Source organism: Ixodes scapularis, unplaced genomic scaffold (genome assembly GCF_016920785.2).
Source record: "Ixodes scapularis isolate PalLabHiFi unplaced genomic scaffold, ASM1692078v2 PGA_scaffold13__105_contigs__length_92229423, whole genome shotgun sequence".
In the NCBI taxonomy this organism is placed as follows: Eukaryota; Metazoa; Arthropoda; class Arachnida; order Ixodida; family Ixodidae; genus Ixodes; species Ixodes scapularis.
In genome coordinates this window covers 12147696-12169317 of record NW_024609839.1, presented here as the reverse complement: position 1 = coordinate 12169317, position 21622 = coordinate 12147696, and the positions used below count along the sequence as shown (strand labels likewise).

The following is a 21622-nucleotide window of genomic DNA, read 5'->3' as shown; positions in this document are numbered from 1 at the left end:
TTTCCATAAAGACGTCACATGTTATGTCACATGTGACGTCACGAGAGAAAACTTTTCCCGCTAAATTTAGCAGAAAATTTTTTTGCTAAATTTGGCAGGAAACCTTTTCTGCTAAATTAACCCCTTAAGTGCCAATTTTTTTTTTTTTCCAAAAGCACGGTAACCTAAAAGTGACTTTTTTTTATATTGAATTGTTATTCCTCTAGTATTACACATAAAATTTGAAAAGTTTATTACGCAAAAATCAGCGGAGGCGAAAAAAATATTTGCCAACTAAAACGAGTGCTGCCATCCATGATCAGCGCCACAAAACGACGAGCCTAGCTTGTCCGGGGAATTGAGGGCTACCGAAAAAACCACAGGACGAGCTCATCCGTGGCATTTTTAGCCAGAAAGTGGCGCTCAGCTCGTCCAACGCACTTAAGGAGTTGAACGGAAAAACTACCCGCTTAATTAAGCGGGAAATATTAAGCATTGATATGGCACAAAGTCGGTGCAACAAGCTCGGCGCTAATTCTGGCTAACACCACTGAGTTATTGCCGTGGTCTGTGTGTGACATCACGTGACATCACACGTGAAGTCACGTGAAATTTAGAGGAAAAACTTTTCCGCTAAATTTAGCGGAAAAATTTCCCAGCTAAATTTAGCGGGGAAATTGATGTCACGTGACCTCAACACGAATTCAGTTTACCCGCTAAATTTAGCAAGAAATTTTTCACCACATTTAGCGTGAAAATGTTGGTAAATTTCCCAGTAAATTTAAAGGGAATATTGCCCCACTAAATTTAGTGGAGATATTTTCACTAAATTTAGCAAGAAATTTTGCGAAAATTTCCTGCTGAATGGGAGGGGAGAGGAGGGGCATAGCCTCCACTCCTCCTCAAGATCTGCACTCTAATTCGACAATGCAGAGGATTGTAAACCACTTTAATTTTTTTAGTTTTAACGAGACTAATACAGTACAGTAAAGTCACAGCGCCAGCTGCAACACGTCACATGGAAGTTGCTGGGCACCAACGTCGCATACATGCACCAAGGGGTCTGCGAACAAAAGCGTTCGGAACAAGAGTGACATCTGTTTTATTCCGAAAGCTATTTCGTTACGAACGCTTTTGCTTCTTTTTTGTTCCGAAGCGCTTGAAAGTGCCCTTCTCGGCTCAAGCCCTTGGCGTTGAGAGTGCTACAACAACCTATAGGCTCTTTTTTGTCTTTACGGAGTGCGTGCAACGGGCAGTGGGTACTACCAAGTCTCTAAGTATAGGGCAGTTTGTTAATGCCGGGCTGTAGCTCAATGGTAACGCCTTCGCTTGGTACGCAGTGAACCCCGGTTCAATTCCCGCGGGTAGCGGGCAATCTTTTTCGAGGATTTGGCGACATCGATGACGGACGCCCTACATTGCCAACTACACCACTAACCACGACAACTACTACAACGTCAGCAACTACAACATCAAAAACGGACGTCATTTGCAGAGGTGGGAAGAGACCATAAATAACAGCGATCGCCGTAAAATCATCTGTCCTTCCTGAACAGCTGTGCTGACAGCTCAATAACTACGGTGCCCGACTGCCACCGCACCAACCCGTGTTCGAGCTCTGCCGGGACTGGAACTTTATATGCTCTCTTTATATAAAATCTTAGCATCCTTAACGCTCCCACCGTGTCACTCGAACCCTTTCTTATAAAAAACGAGCCGTAGAACACGTCGTGCGTTAAATGCCCGAGAGCAACTCACCGGCAGGCGGCGGTCCGACGGGAATGAGCTCTCGGTGGGACGGCCGCTGGGGGTGGAACGGAGGGGGCGGGGCACCCGGGGGCGGGCCCCAGAAAGGGGGCGGGCCCTGGGGCACCCGCAGGGGGCGCTCCATGCCGGGGGCCTCGGGGTTGTAGGGCTCTGCACGTCGGGAGGAAATTTTTCATCTGGTGACCACTGGCTCCTTATGTCGTAACTAGACATAACCGGCCGGTGCTGATTCGACCGTTAGCCACGTTTTAGCGTTAATGAACTACGACATCTTGACCAAGCCGTTGTACGAGCTAAACACTTCCCACTCAACGAGGCTCAAGTAGGGCCACGTGAGCTATGAAAACGGGCGCCCCACAAAAATTTCCATAGCAACTTGCGCAGACGCTGTGACGTGGCAGCATGGCATTGGTCCACGCCACAACGTCCGCCTAAGTTGCTGGTGCCTGGTGCCCACTTTTATCGCTCGTGTGTCCCCGCTTAATAGTCCGCATCAGACAACTTCTTGGCCCGATGAACAAACTTAATTTTGTCCCGAGTTGTCATGTGCTGTATGAACAGTCCACGATAAACGACATTTTTGGGGGATAAAACTCGGGTCATACATTTCACAAATGTTTCATGTATGGCATACCTGCTTATGATCATTAGGCCTATGTAGAAAAAATCATCAAACATCTGCTTTGTATGTGTAGCCATTCATATGGCAAATCATAATTTTATCTTGTATCATATTTGGCCGATAATTCAAACAAAATTTGTGGCATCCTAAAGTTTGAAACAATGAGGTTCTACCGTATCTCTCTCTCTCTTTAGTCTTTGCTCTGAGGCAGATGATTCCGACAAAGCGAACAATGCCGGATGTCGGTCCGAAATGCGCGCTGGAGTGGAGAAGTTGACGCACCGAGGAAGCGAGGGCATGCTAGATAACGTTTGCCTAGCACATACTCCGTAAGCAAAAAAAAAAAGAGCCTCTTATTGTTTCCACAGCAAGCATGTTCTCATGATTTCGATCTAGTCCGTGCAAAAGTGAAACAGACCGGTTCCGCGGACAGTATTTAAGATGTAGCTACCTCCCAAGTTACACTTGCACAAAGACCTCACCCCAAACTAGCTTAGCCCACATATGCGACCGCTCGCCATTTCCGTCTCTCTCTCTCAGAGGCCTCGGTAACTCCGTTTACTGGGCAACTCTCGCAGAGGCTGGAGTTACGCAGGCTCCCGAAACGCTTTGATGCCTTCTTGGTCTCAATGCCCACCAGCTAAATGCAAACTGATAAATTTGCACGCATAACTGTACTACGGCGCAAACGGTGAAACCGTAAAGGAACTCCTCTGTGTGGTAATGAGTTCGTCGTAGAGTTTGCAAGACCTCTGAAAAGGTTCGGTAGTGCTCTGGTACATGCTTTTTATCCATCCCTTCGTCAGAGTAGATATTCAAGGCCTTTCACGAGGTGTCTGTTAGCGGAAGTGTTCTCTATCCGATCCCTGGCACGTTCTCCCTCGAGGGAAGTCAAGCGAGTGCCAGCCAGCTCCACATCTGAGATCGCCATGTTGCACACCGAAGCACCAGCATAGCTCATCCGGTCCCCCTCAAGAGTGGCACTAAACGCTACCCCAATGAAACTCGCATTTTCGACTACTGTGCAGCACACCGCAAGAAAAAGAGGGTATAGGAGAATGGAGGGTAAGAAGACAAAGACAAGTAAAAGAGGAGTTAAAAGAGGCAGTCATACGGCACACCGAGGAAATCACGTGACAATGGGCGGAGGGAGCGGAGGGCCAATCAGAGCCACTTACACCGGGAGAGCGTGGACAGTGGGCGCACGTCCCCACATAAAGCCCTTTTCGCATGGTGCAATTCTGTCGGCGTTTTTCGGTCTTCTCCAGAAAAAAGCGTGTGGACGCAGTTCACTTGTCATCTTTTTCATGCACGAGAGGCGTCGCAACAAAAAAACCCGAAGCAGAATTGCGCCACGTGAAATAGGTTTGCGTCGCCCCCCCGAAGAGACAACGACGCTCCCAGACACCAATGCCGCGGACGGACGCCGACTTCCCGGGAAGGACTGCCCGTTGTCCCAGCAGCATAAATGGCTCTGGGGGGCCGACATCCCCCTCCGCTAAGGTCTGTGCACTAACCGGCCGCAGCGAGGGCTTGGGACTCCTGGCTACCCGCCATCGGAGGCAGCACTTGGGTCAGCTGAGCCAGAGACGGCGGCACACCTGAGGAGGTCAATCCTCAGTTGGGAGAGAACACTCTGTTCACTCTTCTCTTTTGCAACCACACGCAGCCTCCAACGGTCTTCCAATGCCATGTGAGCGCGCTGGGACAACTTTTTTCGAGCTTCTCTTATTTCCTCCATTCCAAGTGGAGGTGCAAACCAAGCATAAACTCGCCTCTTCTTGGTGCGCTAGCAGCTGCACGCCAAATAGACCGACCTCGCTAAAGTACGAGCACAAGTGCATGCGGTTCAGGTTAAGCAAAACTCTCGGAAATGCGGGGCAGAAGGAAAAGGTTCATCAGTGAGGAAAGGGAAGAGGAAGGGAAGTGAGAGATGGCAGACAGCGGCTCGTACAGAGGCAACGTGCAAGCTCGGCAAGCGTCTCCGTAACACACCCGGGTGGCTGGTGCGACCCTCGGCACCGTCTCTATGTCCCTTCGACGTGGTTCCACCCCGTGACCCTGCACTACCCACTGCAAGACCCACTGTCAAGCCACCCGCTTGAAGGGCCGTCCGTCCCGATTCTGAGGCAAACCTTCGCTTCTAAGACGCGCGCCGACAAACGTTTTAGTCTCGCAGACTGAGGGCGCAGTATGAAGCTGTTGGTCGATTACTACAGTAAAACCTCGTTATAACAAAGTTGAAGGAGCGGTCGTAATTATTTCGTTATAACCATTAGTTTGTTATAGCCAATGTCCATTTCTTCCCACTATTAGCAAGCAAGGGGAATTATGATTGCTTTGTTATATCCCTTAGTTTGTTATATCCCGTTTTGTTATAACGAGGTTTTACTGTACTCTAGTCGCTGCCAGTGCGAGAATGATGGTGACGGCCCTGAGCTCTCCTACCTTCGATGATGCTTCGCTGTCTCTCGAGATTCCAGCCTGCACGTGAAGCCTAATTACGGTGGGAGGCATGGAGCGCGTGCTAAAGGCCGGGGATCAAAAAAAAATTGCGGTGGCTTAGCTTGCCTATGCCAGGATATACGTAGCGTGAGCTTATGCGCACAAAATTAGAGGCGCTATCAAGCGGCTCCGGTGCAGCGTCAGACTTGGGTACTGCGCAGCAGAGGCGCACAGCTGGGCACACGTCTGCCGCGGCTATGATGTCACTCCTCTGGAATGCGCAGACCGGCGAGGCAGGCGCGGCAGCGGCGGAGCACGCGGCGCCGTGCACCGTGCTCATTATGCGGAGCTCCGCTGCCGCCACCGCACGCTCCACATAATGAGCACGGCTCATTATGATGGTGACGCGTAACTGCTCAACCTCGGCCAGTGTAGCTAACGCTACAAAAGATGCCTTACCGTTCTCGCCCTGCAGTTCTCGTCCTGTCAGTGACTATGGTACTACCGTCAAGGTAATGCTAGAGCCACTAAATGAGTTATGCTTACACTTTGACCATCTTAGTGCTCAAAATCATTTTCGCCAGTTATCCCGAGACTTCTATCTCAAATCGCAGAAAACGCCTTGTTGTCCTTCGAAAATGTTGAAACCGGGCAAAACGAGAGTGCCCGAGCTTTACCACATCCTATCTGAAGCCCAGGAAGTCGCATTGGGGAATCCTAACAATTGTGAAATTGCACTCGCCCTGCACCAAGCACCAAAATGGCAGCACCCAATCGAGTGCCAATACAGTGCAGCCCACCTATAACGACAAAGAGAAAACCCGAAAATTCAATAGTTATAATCGATTACCATTGTATCTGGACTAGAAGCTGGGCGTTTCTAGTCTTCAAACTCTAGAAACTGATCGTTGTATCTGGCATTGTTACAAGTGGATTGCACTGTACTCGTAATGTCGGCTATTCGGTGACTCTAGGATATGCCAGGCTGGCAGCAAGGCGCGTTCCTCGTAAACGAACGACCAACGGTTGGTCGGCCAACGGTTGGTCAGCCTCGCACTCGCGATTAAAAGGCGCAAAGGCCCACTCACCCTGCGGTAAAGACGGCTGCGGGGGTAGTGCCGGTGCCGGCGGTGGGGGCGGCGGTGGGGGAGGAGGTCCCGAGAGTCCGAACCGCAGCACGGAGACGTCTTCCACGATCAGGGGGTCGTTGCCGTGGTCGAAAGGACAGTAGTCACCCCGCATGCAGTAGCCCCGTTCTGTGGACGGACAAGGAAGAAAAAGGTTGACGGAAAATATCGGTGACATGATGAACAGAACAGCGCACACAAAGACAAGGACAGAGAAAAGGAACATGCAGGACACACAAGCGCTGACTTGCAACTGAATTTATACACAAAAGGAAGAGGAGGTTCTGAAAGACACGCAGGGCACGTCACACGCGACACAACACCATTTAACTACAATGTCTTTGCCCCATAGTCCGATCTAAAAACAAGGTTTCGGTTTGTAGTAGTGTCACTGATGGGTGGCTGACGCAGCAGTCCCGCAGGCTGTTGATGCAATGTGCTTCCAAGATTTCGCGAGTCGTCTCGATAGTGTCCAATTATTGTTCTGCCTTCTAGAATCGGAGCAGACGAGCAGGAATTGCAATGAACGGGAAGGTGACCGCCCACCGTAGATTTTAGTGAACGATCATGCTCGAGAAGGCGATCGTTTAGGCACCGTCCAGTTTGGCCCACATAGCTTCTACCACACGTTAGTGGGATTTTGTACACCACGCCAATTGAACACGGCACATAAGGGTGGCTGTGGCGTTTCTGGCACTTGTCTTTGTTGAGGTTATCCGCTATCGAGCGAACCTTTGAACAGATTTGCGCCATTCTTTTAGGAGCCGAAAACACCACAGGCACCTCGTACCTTTGGGCTGCTCTTTTTAAATTATGAGAGGTTTTGTGCATGTATGGTACAACAACTTTTCGTTTCTGTGGATCTCTAGGTTTCTTTCGCTGAATCCCTTTAGTCTTACGTACTAAGGCCGCCACCACCTCGTTTGAGACCTGTGATGAGAAGCCCGACTTTTGGAGTCTCTCAACTTGAGCATTAAAACTTTCACAAACAGTGTGAAAGTGGGACTTCGTAAGTGCAGCCCCAAGTATGGTAACCGCAATCCCCCTTTTAACAACTTTCAAATGTGCGGATGTGAAGTGAAGGATGCCCTTTTTTGACCTAGGAGAGAAACTCCAGCAGATATGGTTTGTATGAAGAGGTAACGAAAGGTCCGGGAACTGTAACTTTCCGTCCGAAGGTTTTTCAACAGTGAATTTAAGACCAAAGCCGCACCTGGAAAATACGCTCGTAACCTTATCAACGTAACCACCTTCAACAGACTTGGGATACACTAGCAAAAAATCGTCAACGTATCGGAACACCCTCGACACTAGTGATCTGCTAAGGGCACCTTCAATAGCTCTATCGACACTTGCTAGAAAAATATCACTAAGAACGGGGGCCACGCATGATCCTATGCACACACCTGACCGCTGCGTAAAGGTATCATTGTTCCAGCCAACGATCATGGAGTTCAAATAGAATTGCAGAAGTTCTAGAAAACCTTATAAAGAAACACCACTAGAGTTTCTGAAGGAGAGCTCTCCTTGCTCTTCAATGCAGGACTTCACTGAGGCAAGTAATGCTTGGTGTGGAAGAGAATAAAAAAGGTTTTGCACGTCAACGCTGAACAAAGAGTGGTTGTTGAAATCATTGTTCTTGAAAGCTTCCACTACTGCTTCAGAATTGCTGACTAAAAAGGGGTCCTTGATTTGCAACCCTGATAGGTGTTTTTGAAGAAAGCCCGCCATCTGGCGCTGCCACGTGCCTCTCTCAGTGATGATGGCATGGAATGGGCAGGCTTCCTTATGGGTTTTCACACTAAAAGACACCTCAAGGTTAAGCCCTGTTGCTTTCTTGATGTTTCCTGACAAGCTTGTCAAGGAATGGCGTTCAGAGAGCTTTAATGCCTGCGCCTTAATCTGCTTGGGGGACACTTGTAAATCAAGTGTCCCCCAAGGACCCCTTTTTAGTCAGCAATGCTGATGCAGTAGTGGAAGCTTTCAAGAACAATAATTTCAAGCGTATTTTCCAGGTGCGGCTTTGGTCTTAAATTCACTGTTGAAAAACCTTCCGACGGAAAGTTACAGTTCCCGGACCTTTTGTTATCTCTTCATACATACCATATCTGCTGGAGTTTCTCTCCTAGGTCAAAAAAGGGCATCCTTCACTACACATCCGCACATTCGAAAGTTGTTAAAAGGGGGATTGCGGTTACCATACTTGGGGCTGCACTTACAAAGTCCCGCTTTCACACTGTTCGTGAAAGTTTTAAATGCTCAAGTTGAGAGACTCCAAAAGTCGGGCTTTCCATCACAGGTCTCAAACGAGGTGGTGGCGGCCTTAGTAAGTAAGACTAAAGGGATTCAGCGAAAGAAACCTTGAGATCCACAGAAACGAAAAGTTGTTGCACCATACATGCTCAAAACCTCTCATAATTTAAAAAGAGCAGCCCAAAGGTACGAGGTGCCTGTGGTGTTTTCGGCTCCTAAAAGAATGGCGCAAAGGTGCAAATCTGTTCAAAGGTTCGCTCGATAGCGGATAACCTCAACAAAGACAAGTGCCAGAAACGCCACAGCCACCCTTACGTGCCATGTTCAATTGGCGTGGTGTACAAAATCCCACTAACGTGTGGTAGGAGCCATGTGGGCCAAACTGGATGGTGCCTAAACGATCACCTTCTCGAGCATGATCGTTCACTAAAATCTGTGGTGGGCGGTCACCTTCATTGCAATTCCTGCTCGTGTGCTCCGATTCTAAAAGGCACAACAATAACTGGACACTATCGAGACGACTAGCGAAATCTTGGAAGCACATTGCATCAACAGCCTAGGGGACTGCTGCGTCAGCCACCCATCAGTGACACTACTACAAACCGAAACCTTGCTTTTAGATCGGACTATGGGGCAAAGACATTGTAGTTGAATGGTGTTGTGTCGCGTGTGACGTGCCCTGCATGTCTTTCAGAACCTCCTCTTCTTCCTTTTGTGTATAAATTCAGTTGCGAGTCAGCGCTTGTGTGTCCTGCATGTTCCTTTTCTCTGTCCTTGTCTTTGTGTGCGCTGTTCTGTTCATCGTGTCATCATACCAACTCGCCCAACTTACAACACTTCTGAAAATGTCGGGTTCCTTTCGGGCCGACACCTCGATGCAACCGATTAACGAGCTAGTGCTACAACATCTATGCTCGGCAGACGGTCATGTAAACAACGGTGTCCGTCGGGACTTTGGCGATTCGTCGACTTAATTTTGCTCAAATTTATCCCAGCCAAGCTCTTGAGTGAGCAGTACGTACCCTAAATTAATAAATAAATAAAATACTCCGAAAGAATTTAACAAAATGTCTTGTTTGATGCACGAGTACAATTATGAACCGAAGAAAGCATAACTTGCATTGTTTTTGAGCGAAATATTGCACTTTACATTGACTCGTCAGTCTGGTATATGATTTACTGTTTGCCATTCTCTTTGTTTCATATGTTATTTCCAGATTTCACGCACACAATTCCTCGTAGTCCTCTCGCTTCTCTTTAATTCCTCTTAATTCACCTTGATTCCTTTTAATTTGCTTTATAGTCTTTTTAACTCCCATTGATTACTCTTACTTCTCTTTAATTCCTTTTAATTCACTTTAAATTTTCTTAATTCGCTTCAATTCCTCTTAATTCGCGTTGTCATCCTTCTTAATTTCCTCCAATTCGCCCGAGTGGTCACAAAATGTTTTGGTGCCTTTCATGTCGCCAACGTGTTTTCACTCAAGGACTTGGAAGGTCGACTGAACGATGAGACATGTAAGGCCTTAATAAAATGCCAATTTTTCATTTGTCTCATGCCCCGGAACAACCGGTCAGTCACAGTAAGGTGGCAGATAGTAGGAAGGAAACTACACCAAACTAAAATATACCAACCAATCGCCATTCCACCCAAGGACTATGTTGAGAAGATATAGGACAAGCTCTGTTTTAAAATAGAACAAAATGCGAAAGGCTGTTGGAAAAGGCTATCGCCTAATCTCAAAGGAGCAGTTGGAGCAAAGCGCAACCACAATAGCGGTCCGAAAAGGAGCCGCACTGACCGTCGTAATCCCGGCATCGCTTGGACGCCTTGGCGTGGAAACCGGAAGGGGCCTGCTGTCCCTCCGCGGGTGCCGCGTTGGGCGGCGGTGGAGGCGGCTGCCCCGGCCGGTAGTCCGTGTCTCCGTGCGACCCCTCGGGGCCCCTCGTTTCGGAGGCGCCGCCGGAGTTCCGCGCCTCCGCGCGCGCCCCGTCTGCAACGCGAGCCACGTGACGTCGCAACTAGAGCCACTGACCGAATGAGACGCGCCCCGCAGTAACCACACTCCATCTCGGTGCTTACAGTCATTGTTGCCAGTCGTCTGAAACTGTATTTGAAATCGCACCAACCACTCTGACTGGAAAGTAAACATATTTGAAGACATTTTAACCCTGGAGAGGGGGGACAATTAGAACAAACACGACACTGATCTCTTTACCCAACCAGACAGAGATTTGTCTGGTAGGGTAAAGCTATATAGTTAAAAGGAATGATTTTACGCCTTCCGGATATGTAGAGACAGTCCCTGACAAATCAAACTCGCCCGACTTTCCTGGCGCAATCGATTAGAGGCGTATGTAAAGGCGCACTCACACTGAGCAAAAAACGCACGTTGTGGTCGACGTCGACGCCGGCGTCGTAAAATACGAAGCAGTCACACAGGGCCACCCGACGGCGTGTTCTCTCGTGTGTCGAGAGAACACAAACTTTTATTTGTCTGCTTCGCACGATTGTTGTTGCCTTCGCGATTGCATATGCGGTGGGAGACGACCGTCTTCACCGAATGGACAACGGCTATGCTTACATATACGTTTACACTCCGGTTATATGCAGCATTGGCAAAGGGCACGGACTCGAACGGGCAGCTTCTGAAGGTGCTCTTTTGCCGCGTTTTTGTGCAAACAAAGCACGGTGCTACGCCGGCGCGTCCCAGAGTCTTCCCGTCCGTACCTTTAACACTGCACGCAGCTTGTGCGAAAGTGTTTTCGATGGAAAACTGTTGTATTCCGCAGTGGTGGGTGCACACAGACTACACAACACATTGGGAGTGATCGCTCCCTCACAGTCGGAGGTCGGAACACACCGCAAACTTCGGTGGCAGCTTTCGCGAGAACTATGAAGAGTGGTTTCACGGCGTCGTACACGCACATAAAGCACTGCTCACAGTCAGATGTTCCAATCGGCTTGCTTCTTTTCACGCTGAAATGCTTCCATCCACGTTTGGCGACTGCATGTCTCCCTCGAACCCTCTTGCCTTTCGCCTTTATTGTGGGTCGAAAATAAAAACAGCGAAAACATGTCCTAACCGGAAAAGGACGACACGTCACGTCCGGGCGATCGCTGATTGGCTCAAGTGCGAGCGTCGAGGGAAAAATTGGGTTCCGGGGCGTCGTCTCCCTGAGTCGTCCTCCTCGGCGCGCAACTTTTTTTCATTACAAAAATAAGCAAAAAATCACTCCACGAAGCTCGTCTTTCCGCTGTGTGAATGCACCTTAAAGGCCACACTCTCGACTGTTAAGGACCGTGTGTCTTTAAACCTCTCGGGATCTCTTAGGACGAGAGAAAACACTCTGGCACCACCTATCGGGCAGTCATAAAACACGTCCCGTAGATTTCCAATTTTTCTTTCTTTCTTTCTTGGCTCGGAAATCTTTTTAAATGTTATAAACCACCATTTTTCTGAGGTAGTGCATACAATAAATCTCACAAACACTGCCAAACCTTTGCTCTAGTGAGGTGCAGTTCCAGGGTCACCGCATAGATGGCATTGGTCTGTTCTCTCATTGTAAGAGATTTTAACGAGTCTTAAGGCACGCGGTTCTAAGGAGTCGCAATGTCGACGAAGGCGCATTTTCAAATCATGACAACCAACAATAGAGCCCGCTCCGTACTAGAGCACCAAAAATGGCGGCACGCACGAGAATATTAGGGAACAGGGAGCCCAAAGTGTAGCTAAGCCAGTGGCTCTCGCTACAATGACATTCCGAAACGTCGCCCCGGTCTTTGATTTCATACTGAGCTGGCCATTGTGGATCTTGACTGAATGCAATTTTTTAAGGGGGAATGCTACCCAGAAAAAACAATTTCTGCAAATAAAGTTTATTTTGAAAAATGCAAGATTTACATCCCCCAAGATCCAGAAAGTTTCATTAGTTTACATGGCATGGTTAATCTTTTATAAATCCTTTTCGGTCCACCGATGCTAAAGAAAAGGTAGGAGCACTTTGAACGCATTCTACTCCATTCCACTTTTTGGCACAAATTTCACTTAAGAAAACTATTGTTTTGTTATTATGTAACTTGGATTCATTTTGATGAGTTTTTCTGGTGTGAAATTTTAAGAGAGAAGATATCTATGAGCTCATATTTTTTTATTTTTGTCATTTTTCATGCTCAAGAACTGAAATTCTGGACAAAGGATGGAAATCTAAAAAAAAATGACCACATTTCCACATGATGAATGATGTTGATTGGGGCGAAGCTCTGGTGGTGCTGATGATACTGATTTTATTGTTCATAGGTAGTGCTGATGGGGCTGATTTTTTTTTTTTTTTTATTGCTCATAGGTAGTGCTGAGTTCCGGGCTGCGTTTCGACTTCATTATTACCGCTTTATGGTCGGTGAAATGCAGAGCCAGTGGTTCTTCTAGCGGATCAGCTTGGATCCGCTAGAAGCCGTGGAAACGCATCTCCACCGCTTAAAGGGATGGTGAACCGAAATCTGGATTCCATAAAACACGGCGGCAAAAGCGCGTAACGGGATGCTACAAACACCAAAGCATCACTCATACAGCGATATTTCGAACGAATGAGCGTATTTTTCAAAGAAAGAGGCGCATTTGGCAGGAATGTTGGCGTCATGTTTCTCCGAGAAGGAGAGGGAACGGCCTCGCGTCTTCTCCGCCTCGCGGCCTTGAGGGAGCGAAGCGGAGAGAGGAGGAAACAAGGTATCTTCACGTCACCCGCATCGTCGGCCTGGTTCAATCTCGACCTCTTTTTCCGAACATACGGCCGTCCATTCGAGGTATCGCTTTGCGAGTAGCGTTGTAGGGATTGTAGCGTCTCGCCTACAGCTCCAGCATTGTTTTTTCTGAAATCCAAATTTCGGTTCACCATTCCTTTAAGTCAACGGTCCATATTAGAAAGAGAATGTGTGGTATGGAACGTGGTTATATACGCATTTGAGCATTTGACCGCAGTGCCCTCTCCTGTATAGAAGTTGAGCAGCTACATGCAACGTTTTATCCATGACATCCCCAGCTCTTGAGTTACTACCACATCTCAGAGCCCCCTACTCGTCCCACAGTAGTGGCCGAGTGGTTAAGGCGATGGACTAGAAACCCATTGGGGTCTTCACGCACACATCCGAATCCTGTCGACTGCGCAAACATTTCTTTTTCTTTTTTTAAGAAGACAGATGCGATGGCAATCAATGTGAGCACGGATGCTGGACAAGGCTAGACTCTAAGGAGCTTCGCCCCTAACAGTAGTATTTGTGTTTATGTGGCTTTTTTGTTGCGAAATATGGTGTAATATAGAAATATAGCTCCATAGCTATCTGCTTTGAACTGCCCTAAAGCAATATAAAGCACAAATTTACAAGTAATTTCAAAACGATAGTTTTCCTATGCAGACACGCCCACTTTCATCTTTGAACATTTGCAATTTTTTTGTACTTCACCTAGGTTAACAAAAATTGGCAGAAATGTTCTCTACATCAACAGAAGCAAGCCTTGTAAATGTCATTTAAATCAGACAAGGGGTTTAGATATTCACTTTTTGGGTAGTGTCCCCCCTTAACTTAAATAGACCTTTTGCCAAAATACCCATCATCGAGGAGAATTGCGGGAATGTTGGTGCATGCGCCGCAAACACTTGCCTTATCCATATAAAAGATTCAAAATAAATAACCCAAAAAAGCTCCATAAAAAGTGCAATTTGCTTTGGGTTTTTGCTTTAGAATGGGTACTGTATTTACTCGCATAATGAAACCCCCCCCCCCCCCAAAGGGTACCAACATTTGGACTTTCTCCTTTCGTAATGAACGCATTTCCAATTATCGGCTCCGCGAGTATCGAATTGCATCCAGCGGTACTCGTCATGTGGAACTTGTGCTACCCTAGGAATGCAACGTCCGACAGCCCGGCTCCTGCAAGGTATTCCAGCCCAAGACCACTTTCGAGGTACGGCGCTCGACATGCCCGTCAGATCCCCATCTACCCCGAAGGCGGCAAAGTCAAACTCACCCCTGGACCGGTTTCGCGAGCGTGGAGACCTGGACCGCGACCTTGAGACGGACCGCCGCCCACTGTGGGAGCGGTCGCGGGGCCCCGCCGACCGTCCCGGTCGCTCCTCCGGACCCCAGCGGTTGCGGGTGCCGTCCCCGCGGTGCCGGCCGCCAGCCTCATGGCGTCGCCGTTCGCTCGTTCGGCGTCTGCGTTCATCCGCGAAGCGGCGCCCCGAACGGCGCTCGTCCTCTCTGCAAAAAACGACAAAAAAAGTCGCGAGTCGCAACCAGAGTTCTCTCTTGCGGACGTTCGAGCCGAGATGGTTTCCACGCAGTGCCGCAGAATTAGCTTTCTTTTTTTCAGACTTTATTAAAAGTTCACATTATTTAAAGTATCAAAGCACAGTCTACAATTTGCTCACTCGAAACATACCACCGAAAACAATATGTACGTTGCTCACCAAACTTATAAGGAGGGCGCAAACTGCGACTTTTCTCGCGGGAGCTAATAATCTATGGGTGAAAGGTCCTACGCAATTCGGCCACTTTAGAACGGCGGGGCACAGACACCGATATCGGTGGTCCACTTCGGACCATGTTGGTGACAATATGATCCCATATGGACCATATTGACAGATATTGTCCAGATGCTTTAATATACGCGAAGAAGCGGGAAACAACCACTCGCAAGATCTGTATCTAGAACATTTCTAGCTTTATTTTGAACAAAACCACTCGTATTGTGTATAGCATGAAAATAAATAAATTTCACGAGTGCTCAAACAACTTGGCCTCATCGCGACAAAACGAACAGAGCTAGCCTATCATCTGCTTTCTTTCGCCGCATTTCTGTCGCTCTCTTTCTCGTTTGTGCTCTCGGGAGTGCCGATGGCGGCACTCACGATTTGCCGCATTCTACTCCTTTCTTTACCTCCTGCTGGTGGCAGCCAAGCAACGGTTACCCGACGTAGTGTTCCATAAACCATCGTGAAGAGCTACATTAGGAAGCCGTTGTTCAGCTCCTTCCAGGATAACAATGCCACGAGAAAATACAGTTTGCGCGTTTCCCATAAGTTTCGCGACACCGTTAGCGCAAAAACGACGAGGGCGGTTTTTTGCGTTTGACATTGGAAGAGTACTGGCGAGCGTCAATTTTGACCGCTTAGGTTAGTGTCCCAAATAAGTACTACGCACCACACTAGTAGTTTTGATGAAAGTTCTTCAATTTTAACGCAAAGTGGAGCAAACCTCCCAGCAATCGCTCGTTCGTGCTAACAATGCTGTGCCCTGTACACTGTGCGACAATTAGCACCAAAAATTCATTTCTGCCAGATTTTCCTGCTTTTGTTTGATAACTGAAATTCTGCTTCAAAACTACTTCTGCGGAGAAAAAGGTTAATCCAGGGAACCAAAATTGGTGGCCAGAGTCGTGTTCTTCAATATACTTCATGAGTGAAATGTGCAAAAGCGTCCGTGTCTCGTTCGCAACGACTGTTACACCCTGTACAGTGTAGACCGCATATAACGTATGTCGCGGGAGTCGCGAAAATCCGCACTATAAGCGGTATCGCGCTATAACCAAAACATCAATTTTTCAGGCCAAAATACATGCCATGAGATGACTTACCTTTGTAGAAGAATTTATTTTATGTTAGATGAAAAAATAAAGCTTAGTTTGAGGAAAGTCTTTATTTCACCAGACTAGTACACTTCTCTCTCAAGTGTATCACACATTTTGAAAGAAATGAGCGACTTTCGCCTGGCGCAGCCTTTTAACGGCGTCGCGGGTTGCGGACGGACGTTGCGAGCGTTCAGGATTGCTAACCCTAATCACTTTTCTCCGGCGATGAAAACGCGTGAAAATTCACATCCTTTATACGATACGCGCCAGTAATACCTTCAAATTGAGCACAGGCATGAAATGCTCCAAATAAGAAATTCGGGCGATGTTCGAAAACACAAATGCTTAGAAAGTACCACTGTAGTCGAAGTAAACAAACACGACGACACGGGCGTTTCTGCCGTCTTGAGAGTGCCGCCACAACATCGTCGCACGAGTAGATGGGTCTTCCCTTCTAGTACGTGCTGGGTTATCATAGCAACACACAACGAAAATTCAGTCAAGGATAGCGCCTTTACGCGGAACGATGAGCTTCCACCACGCCGTCTACGTCGACAATCACGACCGACGCCATGTTTGCGGATAGAAGAATCCGGCCCGCGACCAGTATGCAATGCGCGCGAACACTTTTTCTCGATCTGCGATTGGTCTGTCGTTGCGGTTGTTTCCAACATGTTCCAACGCAGCGGAGACGCACGCACGTGAACGACACGTGCGTGCGTCCCCCTGTCGCTATGGCAACTGAAGCCTCTCTCTTCGCTTCTCCCCGCTTCTTCGAGCAACCTACTAGCTCCGCGAGTGCCGCTTGCGGCTAGCGCCGTTATCTAGTGTCGCACAGGGAAGCGTGCTCGCTGCTCCGGTCGTCGGCGCAGTCGGCGGGCTGCTCCAGAAACCGCACTATAACCGGTATTTCCCTTCGCGCGCCTGCATTTTAAGCGGTATGTAATTACATGGAGTTCTATGGGAGGCGAACCGGTGGTTTAAAAAAGCCGCGTTATACCCGGTCCTGCACTATAAGCGGTTACGTTGTAAGTGGTCCATACTGTATAAGCTTACACTACTCACCTAAGTCTAGGACGACCTTAAAGGCCCGTTCACACTCTTGCAACCGAGTACAACCGAGAGAGACGAGACCTGTTGAAACCTCTTAAAATTTCTTAGGACGATGGAACACACTGGCACTCTGGCGCCATCTATGCAGTGTCCCTGGAACTGCATTTCACAAGAGCAAAGGTTCTGCGGGATTTCTGAGGTCAAATGTGCGTAACACCTACCATAAGAAAGGCTCGTTTATAACGTTCTTTCGAGCCACAAAAGAAAGGATAATGCGCCAGAGAAATAGAAAGTATGTCGGATCGCCAAGTTTACGCTGCTACCCAATAGATGGCGCCAGTGGGTCCTCTCGTTGTAAGAGGTTTCAAGGAGCCCAGTTTTAAGAGGTCGTAAGAGTGTTTCTCTTTTATAAAAAGTTTATAAAAAGGTACCAACAAAGTAAGAGGCGTATATTAGCGAATCCACAGCTACAGCACTAGCCACCGCGGGTAGTGTTTAAGTGTAGACATTCGTACCGGCTACGGTTCCGGCTCCTGCCTCCGACCGGACTGCGTGACCGGCTCTTTGACTTGCGATGACTGGTACGGGATGGCTCCCTCTCCTCCTCTGCAACCTGCAGTGTCCCATCCAACACCCATGAGCGTAAAATGCATTGGAACAGAACCAAAACTTGAACCCAAATCTATGTTGGCTTCTCCTGCCTTTTCGTCAACTGAGACGAAATAAGAACTAAAGCCAGAGTAAACAGCAAGTTAGGACAGGTGCTCCCTTAGGTGTATCCAAAACAAGCTCCGATGTGTCCCCTTTCCCCCCTACTTGAGCGACCCCGAGGCTGCGTGATGGAGTAAATAAAAAGTGGATATGCATTACAGTAGGTGTTACTGCGCATAACAATAGCCATCAGTGTCGCTTCTTCCAACAGCCTGGCAAAAAGCTGCAGAGTTTATGAACCCTTCGAGTGCCATGCCCAAGCGTACTCGCTAAGACATTTCTTGCCTCCTGGCATCACCTTTTTCCGGCAAGTCAAAATGTTCTTTTGCAGACGACTTCCCTTTCTGTTTGCTCCTTGGTTGCTCCAGAACGGTGAACCTTCGTCGTTCAACCTCGCGCCTTGTGGCAAAAATCTACAAATTACTAATGAACTCTGAATCCAATGACCGTGAAAACGAGCAAGTTACAGCTCTGAATAAAGAAAATGTTGAATAAGGCCGGCCAAAAAGAGTTGCCCCCAGATTGCGTGGTAAAAGTTTAATTTTGCAGAGTGCCTCGAATGGTACGGCGCGAGAAAAATGTCCTAGGTTAAAGGCACGCAGGCACTAATTAGTAATGTTGCGTCCACAGATAGGCTTTGATAAGCAAACATATATTATACAGCATGCTCTTGTATTTCTGGGACTGCAATTTGCATTCAGACTTAAGAGGCCTCTATGGCCTAAAAATAGCAACCGTAAGTCTTCACGCCTCGTGTTTTTTTGTTGTTTTTTTGTACCTTCAATTACACCGCAAAATTATCAAACCACAATAATCAAGATTTCACTTGAAAATTTCAATTTAAGAAGCTCGGATTTCGATACACACATTTTCGTGACGAAACCTGCGACGTAGCAAGATGCTACAGCCATTAACCGTGATGTCACGCCTCTTGCGGTTCCCCTCCTCACCAACATCGAGCCGCTCTGCCGAGACACTCGAGATGTATGTCGCACAAACCAGCAGATCTCTAAACGGTCGGACGCGAGAGCATCGTACCAATGCGAACAACACTGTCTCTTCCAATCTAAGGATTCACTGCTGAGATTGTGGTTGTCATCCCCAGTTCACAAAAGGCACTGCATTGGCACAGATTGGCGATCCTCAAATTTGAGAAATTATTGAGGCAGAGAAGATTGCTCGACTCTAGAACAAGTGTTTCAACGCCCCTTCCGTCTCTTTATCTGCCAAAGATTTGTACTATTTGGCCAAGTAGTCAATGTGATTAGTGCAAATTTCCAGGATCCTTTTCTCTTTTTGTACCATGGTCTTGCTTCTAACCAAGTAGTAGAAGAAAAAACGTGAGTTGTAGAAGAAGACAAACGTGTGTTTGTCTTCTTTCTACGTGTCCTCTTGTCCTTGTTTGTAATGCGCCATTGCTGCTAATATGAACCCAAAATGCATCAAGTGGCGCGGTAAACGCAACGACAACAGGTGGGATTGAGAAGGGCAAAAAAAGGAGATGGAAACCCAATCCTGTAAGTCACAGCTCGTTCATTGAGCGAGTTGCAATACGAGAATTTCCAGAGGCATTCGACGCGCCTTATTCTTCAAATCGCAAGCGGAAATTTCGTGGATGCTTCCACGAAAAGGGTCTGGTACCTGCCACGGATGTAAAACCTCCCTTCTAGGCTGGCCCTTGAAGCACCCACCTCGTCCTTGCGCACTCCGGTGACCCCCGGTGCCTTCCCCTGCTGAGCGGGCGCCACCACCGGCAGGGACGCCTCGGCCGCCATAGACGCCAGTCCCGACTCCTTGTGCGCCGGAACCACCAGCAGCTGGGCTGGTGCCGCAACCGTGGCGGGCGTCGTCACCGGCGGCTGTGGAATCGCGGGAATCAGGGGAGCAACCGCCGGGACGACGGCCCCCAGACGGGGAGGCAGCGACGGCTTGCCCTGCAGGTAGGACTTGGAGGAGAGCGTCTCGAACAGCATGTCCACAAAGGGCTTCGTCTCTGCGAGAAAGGACAGTTTCTTAACCCCAGGAAAGTTACAGCCGAGAGCTCTAGTTTCCCCAGGATCGTGTCCGCCAGCAAATAAATGCCCACAAAACACTCCGGACAGCTACCGCCATCTATGAGCGACGGCGGCAACCAGACAATAGATGGCGGCAACCTTTCCAGCCACTCTGGCTTGCCGACTTGCGGCCGGCCATTCCTTCGTTCTCCCCCATAGTACAGTTTTGCTGGTCCTTCACCAGACTGGGAAGGCAGAAAGTTCTTTCCAAAAATGTTTCCCAGTTGTTTGGTTTCCAAAGGCATAAAAAAAGCCTCAATGCGCAGGTTTTTTCGTAATTATCTAGAGGGACCAGATACAGTGTTTGCAAGCTGTTCAGGTTTAGAACTATCAAATGGAAGGTGAAAAGTTGTCACTTTTCTTCCATTCAGCTTCTTTTTGGCACATCCGAACATGAAGGGTTTTACAGTATTCATAGAGTATTTGTAATGTTCAATTCATATTTGGTTCGACACTTCAGCAGTTGACACTTTTCTCACGTTCGGACAAGCGACAAAGAATTTCCGCCGAAAAAGGTTGGCGACGATTTAACAACCGGACAGACAAACGGATGGATGGACGGTATTGGTTACACCCTCTGTATCGAGCCGTAGCTAGTGCCACCTAGCCTAGAAACACCGACGCCCCTTTATATTTTGCTTTAAAATTTAGTCCCAAAAGAAATCAGGGTGGCCCACCTTTCTGAAGGAAGACGTCTAGTTGGTCGAGGCATATGTCCTTGAGCTCCTTCTCTGTCTTGTCTTTCTTGACCAGCGCCATGACGTACTTGGCGAGTGCAGCGGGGTCGGCATCGCACCTGCGCAACATTCGCACTAATTAAGGGGTGTCCCCACTTTCGAGGAGGGATGTGCGTTGGCGCAGAGCCAGTAAGGCTCCAGCATTCTCGCAAACTGCGGGATGTCGGTGTTGACATTTAGCGACTTTCGACAGCGGGGCTCGGTGGGGGCCGACGAGTAGAGCAACATAGGCGTACGTGAAACGGCAGATTGTGGCAGCAGCGCTGTTAGAGAGGGCGACAAACTGATTCCTGCTAATAAAAAGCTGCTTCTTGAATGGGTGGACACAACACAGAGAACGCAGAATCCAAAACTATAAGGAGCGGCCCGAGGACGGCACATATCCAAGACTCTCTCAGGCGCCTTGGACGACATGCGCAACGGCCCAAGCCACAAAAAGCTAGGCGATCCCAATGCCCCGTTGAGGAAAAGTTGCCAGACACACAAAGAGAATACCGCCAATTGCAAAGGGATCCCACACCAAAGGACTGTTTATGCAGCCCGAGCAAAGCTCCCCCTGGGATGTCTACATCAGCGCGGCTCCGTCCAAAGGCGTTGTTGACACGTGATCTCGAGGAGCAAAGGGAGGGATTTCTCCCTTGTATGAATACCCCTTCAGCACCAAAATGTTTCAGTAGCGTCCTCTTATGGTTGTCACTTGTGACACGACTATACTTACTTAGTGCTGGCTATTTTTTGCCACATTGTCAAGGCTAGCTTGCTTCCACAGTACAGCAGCCAAGCACTGCTGCATAAGCAAGTGCCCTTATCTTGCAACTTCTTTGCACATGCTAACGCAACTAGCCTTCACAGAGCTGGAGTACTGCGGAAGTTACATTGGCCTTATTGCAGTGTGTCGAACCGAAAAAAATACGGGTTCGGTTACGGTTCAGATTCAGGTAAAATTATTTTGTTCCGGTTCAGTTCCGGTTTGATCAATTCGATCCGCGAACTGGTTCGAGGTGCTGAACCGGTTCGCGAACCGGTTCGGAAATTATAAATGACAAATTGCAACATCAAAATAAATTACAAATAAAACATCTGAAATCAGCACATACGAAACGGGATACATCGTAGTGTAAGGCTCAGGGATTTCTACCAGGAATGGTTTCTTTATGTGCACTCAAAGGTTACCTCACCGACGTTTACACATTCGGACTTCATCTAATTGGGTCTGACGCAGTAGCTGTAAAATCCGCGACCTCCT

General features: G+C 48.2%; 1 protein-coding gene across 2 annotated transcripts in view; it reads right to left on the bottom strand.

Annotated features, from left to right (window-relative positions):
• Positions 1-21622, bottom strand: part of LOC115317493 (RNA-binding protein 26) — a 101799-nt gene that overhangs the window by 73381 nt on the left and 6796 nt on the right. The window contains exons 2-9 of one of the 2 annotated variants that reach the window (XM_040214459.2): positions 20317-20435; positions 19277-19578; positions 17390-17487; positions 14220-14452; positions 9996-10187; positions 5902-6069; positions 3886-3969; positions 1738-1896 (exon numbers count right to left, since the gene is read on the bottom strand). In XM_040214459.2, coding sequence (XP_040070393.1) covers positions 1738-1896; positions 3886-3969; positions 5902-6069; positions 9996-10187; positions 14220-14452; positions 17390-17487; positions 19277-19578; positions 20317-20435 — 1355 coding nt within the window. The remainder of the gene's footprint in view (positions 1-1737; positions 1897-3885; positions 3970-5901; positions 6070-9995; positions 10188-14219; positions 14453-17389; positions 17488-19276; positions 19579-20316; positions 20436-21622) is intronic. The other variant, XM_040214460.2, reaches the window with a different exon arrangement.